General features: G+C 38.0%; 1 protein-coding gene across 1 annotated transcript in view; it reads left to right on the top strand.

The window, feature by feature from the left end:
• The window catches only part of LOC104724441 (glucose-6-phosphate 1-dehydrogenase, cytoplasmic-like), a 4,418-nt gene extending 618 nt beyond the window's left edge, over positions 1–3,800 (top strand). The window contains exons 2-16 of the mRNA XM_010442932.2: positions 178–353; positions 459–544; positions 615–675; positions 771–957; positions 1,092–1,249; positions 1,338–1,406; positions 1,491–1,549; positions 1,649–1,685; positions 1,815–1,886; positions 2,091–2,238; positions 2,616–2,711; positions 2,809–2,879; positions 2,973–3,088; positions 3,204–3,249; positions 3,428–3,800. Of these exons, the coding sequence (XP_010441234.1) occupies positions 180–353; positions 459–544; positions 615–675; positions 771–957; positions 1,092–1,249; positions 1,338–1,406; positions 1,491–1,549; positions 1,649–1,685; positions 1,815–1,886; positions 2,091–2,238; positions 2,616–2,711; positions 2,809–2,879; positions 2,973–3,088; positions 3,204–3,249; positions 3,428–3,595 (1,548 nt within the window). The 5' untranslated portion in view covers positions 178–179 and the 3' untranslated portion in view covers positions 3,596–3,800. The remainder of the gene's footprint in view (positions 1–177; positions 354–458; positions 545–614; positions 676–770; positions 958–1,091; positions 1,250–1,337; positions 1,407–1,490; positions 1,550–1,648; positions 1,686–1,814; positions 1,887–2,090; positions 2,239–2,615; positions 2,712–2,808; positions 2,880–2,972; positions 3,089–3,203; positions 3,250–3,427) is intronic.

Here is a 5,759-nt window from a genome sequence, read left to right on the forward strand (position 1 = left end):
GAACATTTTTTTTTTTTTTTTTGGTTGAATTTCTCAGTTTTTTTTTTATATATAATGATTCAAATTATGATACAAAACCGTTAGTTCATAGAATTGTTCAGTGGTGCAATTTAGTTTGAGTGTTGTTGTTTGACTGTGAGAGACTTGACTCTCTTTTTTTGTGTGTGGAATTTTAAGAGATGGGATCTGGTCAATGGCACGTTGAGAAGAGGTCTACGTTTAGGAATGTTTCGTTTGTTAGAGAGTACGGCACTGTTCCAGAAACTGGTTGTCTTTCAATCGTAGTGCTTGGTGCTTCTGGTGATCTTGCTAAGAAGAAGACTTTTCCTGCTCTTTTCAACTTATACCGTCAGGTTTGTTCCATATCACCAGCAACTAGTAGTGCATGTGTTGAATTGTCTATTAGTTTTGACTTTTTTTTTTGTTTTGTTTGATATGTATGTATGTATGATGAGCAGGGGTTTCTCAATCCAGATGAAGTTCATATATTTGGTTATGCTAGGACTAAGATTTCTGATGAAGAGCTGAGAGATCGGATTCGTGGGTGAGTTCAACAGTACTGATTTGGTTATTAGCTTGAGTCCAAAGTTGATACTGAATAGTTTTTTATGCAGATATCTTGTTGATAAGAATAATGCTGAGCAAGTTGAAGCTTTGTCAAAGTTCTTACAGCTGGTTAGTATCTATTCTTTTCAGGATGTTGATTTTATAAATAGAGTCATTTTTAGCGTTACTGGAATAAACGAGTTTCTGGTTCTATTGCTTTGTAGATTAAGTATGTGAGTGGCCCTTATGATTCTGAGGAGGGGTTCCAGAGATTAGACAATGCAATTTCGGAGCACGAAATCGCCAAAAACAGCTCTGAAGGGTCCTCTAGGAGACTGTTTTACCTTGCACTTCCACCGTCTGTTTATCCTTCTGTATGCAAGATGATCAAGACCTGCTGCATGAACAAATGTGAGTCCCTTTTCAGCTGTGGAATTTATTTCCTAGATACAAATGGTTAACCTGCTTGAACCTAAGGCATGTATTTCCATCTACTAGTCAGTCTCTTTACAATTCATGTATTTATATTGTCTCACGACTTCCAGCTGATCTTGGTGGATGGACACGGATTGTGGTTGAGAAACCATTTGGAAAGGATCTGGAATCTGCGGAACAACTGAGTTCTCAGATTGGAGGGTTGTTTGATGAATCTCAGATCTATCGTATAGATCATTATCTTGGAAAGGAATTGGTTCAAAATATGGTAACATGCTTGGCTATTAAGGTTTAGTCATCAAGCTATTTCCTTAGACAACTCAAATGATTATTTTTATCCCGTCCATCACTTGCAGCTGGTCCTCCGATTTGCCAATCGCTTTTTCTTGCCACTTTGGAATCGTGACAATATCGAGAACGTGCAGGTAAGAGCTGCTGAGCTAAGAAAGAAATTGTCAGACTGTTATTTAGTGTCGAATGCACATATATTTCAAATGCTTTTCTTGCAGATTGTTTTCAGGGAAGATTTTGGAACTGAAGGGCGTGGCGGATATTTTGATGAATACGGGTAATATTTTATTTTTTGTGTCTTCTAGTTCATTATATAGGGTGTTAATGAGATGACACCAGTGCGTTTCTGATGACATCTGCACTTCTTGCTTTACAGAATAATCCGTGATATCATTCAAAACCATCTGCTCCAAGTAAGTATACCTGAGATATTTTTCGTGATAACAAAACATAATTGTACATCTATGTGAATGTTTTTTCAGAGTGTCTCTGTTAATGAAAATGCTTTCATGTTTTAACTAACTGAGTTTCTAATACTGTAGGTTCTTTGCCTTGTTGCCATGGAGAAACCAATATCTCTTAAACCTGAGCACATCCGGGATGAGAAAGTGAAGGTGATCAATATTTTTTTACCACTTCTAGCCATTCTATCGGGCTTTCCTTGCCTCTTTTCTTTGTATTCATATGATTGGGAACATCACCGTTTGATCTAGTTATATTTTCCTTACAAAGTCACCTTAGAGAGTTTACATGGATTGGCTGATATTCTCATTGGCATTTTCAGAATTTACGTTACTGATTATTGTAGTGAACTTCAGGTGCTTCAATCGGTGGTTCCGATAAGCGATGACGAAGTGGTTCTAGGACAATACGAAGGATATAGGGATGATCCTACTGTTCCAAACGACTCGAACACTCCAACATTTGCCACAACGATCCTTCGCATACACAATGAAAGATGGGAAGGTATATGTCCCACTTCGCTCTTAATCTTTTCATCTATCAGTCAACTCGGGATAACCAGTAGAAAATTGACATAAAATATGAGGTTTGATGGGTCAATATGATCAAATATAGCGTCAATCTTTTGGTGGAAGCACTTGGATGAATCATAACGTTTTCGTTAACATTACTGAACATCTTGTTATTGAGTGCATATTAATCAGCACGGAGATGAGAAAAATTGTAGGTTTCACATGTTCTCATGATCACTCATGATAACATCTTAAAAACAAAAGACATCAGTTACTTCATATTCTGATTATCCCATCAACAGAATAAATTTTTTCTTCAGGAATAAAAGTCCATTTTTATTGACGTACTAATTGATATATATCTTCCAGGTGTCCCATTTATTCTAAAGGCCGGAAAGGCGCTGAATTCGAGGAAGGCAGAAATTAGAATTCAGTTCAAGGATGTTCCAGGAGACATATTCAGATGTATATTCTTACCATGACGCCTTCTTTTCAATGTAGCATAAGTGCTTCTACTAGCTTTTTGGTTAGAAATTTATGTACTAAGACTCTCTTGCAACAGGTCAGAAGCAAGGAAGGAACGAGTTTGTGATACGCTTGCAACCTTCAGAGGCAATGTATATGAAACTAACTGTAAGTATATGGTGAACAACGAAACTTTTTTACTAATTACTCTGACCTTGAACCATTACAGTTACAGTGAACCATGATGCTTTTGCCACACAGGTTAAGCAACCAGGTCTAGAGATGAATACTGTGCAAAGTGAACTAGACTTGTCGTATGGGCAACGGTACCAAGGTGTCGCGATCCCTGAGGCATACGAGCGCTTAATTCTTGACACGTAATAACGAACTTGTCTAAATTATATACTACCACAATAGTCTTTGTATATCTAGCTGGCTCCTTCTGTTCCTCCATGTTATCTTCAACCAAATCTGGTTCCCATCTATCTGCAGAATCAAAGGCGATCAACAACATTTCGTTCGTAGAGACGAATTAAAGGTAGAAACATTTTCTTTCACCGCCCTTGAACCATAGCAATCTCTGAGATCTCTTCTTTGTACGCTACAAGTGTCAGATTTTACTTCATCCCTAATGTATAGACACAATACAGACCTGTAAACTTTAGCATCATACATTTCAGGAGCTAATTTGGTATGCATTTTGATAATTATTACAGGTTGCGTGGGAGATCTTCACGCCGCTACTTCACAGGATCGACAGAGGAGAAGTGAAGTCAATTCCATACAAATCAGGAAGCCGAGGACCAAAAGAAGCTGATCAGCTGCTAGAAAAAGCTGGTTACCTTCAAACTCATGGCTATATCTGGATCCCTCCCACACTATAAATAGTTAAATACCCTACGTAATACACAATACATGTATCTCCGTATATGTATAAAATTATGCATCTCTTGCTGAATAGTTCCCACATTGAGTTTGGTGTTTGTACGTGAGACTTACTACTTCATCACATGACACATACTGCGTCTTGTGTTTGCGAAGCGGCTTTGTAGAAATAAAAATAAATAAAATCTTTTATCTATACCATAATTTAAATTTAACTTTTGTTAGAGCTCGTTTAACGAATGAAACTGATGACACACACAAGTTCCATGAGTTTGTCGACAGTTGAAACACAGAACAAGTTCCATCTAGAGTTTGTCGACAGTTGACACATGTATATAAAGAAGAGTTTGTTGAGGCACATAAGTTCAGTGCCATGTTACTGACCATGTTTTTTTTTTTTTTTTTTAACAAACTCTCCATTCAGTTAAGTTACAAGGTTTTAGGTACTCCTTTCTAAAGGGAGTATAGTACAACCAACTAACTTACATAGGAGAATAGAAAACCACGATATGTTGCGTAAGAAAGCGAACAACATCCGGATCAAGCTACAACACAAGAGATAGCAAGCTTGAAAGCCTACGTACAAACAACTAAAATAGAGATAAAAAGGTACTAAAAACAGAAAGATAGTGAGATCCACCAAGTAGAAATGCCACATGAAGTGACGGAAGGCTGACCAAGACCAAATAACTGGCCGCAGAACGACAAATTGCCACACTGGAATACAAAGATTCCGACAGGTTTTTAAAAACCTAACTCGCACTAAAGATGATGAATCTTCAGCTCCCTGAAAAGGGAGGCAGCATGTAGGTTGGGAACAAATTCCCAAAAGTCGAGTGCCGGAAAAATGGTCTAAAATAAAACCACCTTGCCACACCAAGTTGAAAGATCTAAATCGAGTAGATAACGAGGAGCGGGAATCAAGAAGAAACCATGTAGACAAGAGAGTCGAGATAAGGGAAGAACAAGAGAGCCAACAACACCAACCAAAGCTTGAAAAATATCTCTCCTTATAGGAAGTATTTCTGAAATGACTCTCATTAGATGAGAAAATTAAAATATTTCCATTGGAACAAATAGCCTTTGGATCTTTCAAGATTAATGGACCAAAAATAGTCAATAAGTTGGAGTGAGCCATAGAGGCAAGTCTCTCCTTGTGAGAGGAGGAAGGCAAAATATGTCTCTCCCATGAGGATTGTACATTTAAATTGTGCCAAATAATTTGTGCAATTTGCCTATACATGGTCTTATTCATAATTAAAGCTAAATAGAATCCTGATTTTTCTGGAGTTGCCAAGGCCATTAACAAGAAAACTAAGCACTCCTTCCAAAACCATGAGAACAGAAGTTGATCCATATCTTTTAGGAATTTTTCAGTGCTAGACTGGCCCAATAAGGGGAAGACTAAAATCTGGCCCAAAGAACAGGAAGAGAGAACTTGGAGGCCTGAAAGAATTCTCGCCGGTGACAAAGTTGGCCGGCAGAAGGTGGAAAAAGATTCCCAAAGTAGATCTGATTGGAGTATTCCCACCGGTGGAGGAGACTCTAGCTGTCAGAGCAATTTCGTTTCCACGGCAGCTTTCTCGAGCCATAAATCTCTGGTTACGAACACAGAAACTCCGGTTACGTCATTCAATAACTCTGACCACTCCGAGAAGCCAACCAGGCTAGGAGGAACCGAGCACAAAATCGATCTTTGGATTGCCACCGAGAATAGATCTGACCCAAAGACGACCACCGAAAAACGGGAGAGCTTGCCTAAGATATAAAAGCGCCAGATCCGGGAAACCACAACATCGTCGTAAACTAACTCGCATTGGCTGAGAGAGATGCAAAGGCACTGGAAAGGAAAAGATCTCACCGATGACGAAGTCAAACGGTGGAGAAGACTAATCTGAAAGAACGAGAAAAAAAAAAGAGAAGTTTTATAAAAGGAAGAAAACGTCCGACGCCGGCGAGCATGAGATCCACCAGCGCCGGAGAAAATTGAGATCTTGTTTGTTTCGAGAATAGTGTCTGAACGAGAGAGGTTTGTAGTACGTCTCCTTTTTTTTATTGGTCTCGTTCTTTTTTTTTTTTTTTTTTTTTTTTTTTTTTTTTTTTTTTTTTTTTTTTTTTTTTTTTTTTTTTTTTTTTTTTTTTTTTTTTTTTTTTTTTTTTTTT

The sequence above is a fragment of the Camelina sativa genome, chromosome 11, assembly GCF_000633955.1.
Source record: "Camelina sativa cultivar DH55 chromosome 11, Cs, whole genome shotgun sequence".
Classification (NCBI taxonomy): Eukaryota; Viridiplantae; Streptophyta; class Magnoliopsida; order Brassicales; family Brassicaceae; genus Camelina; species Camelina sativa.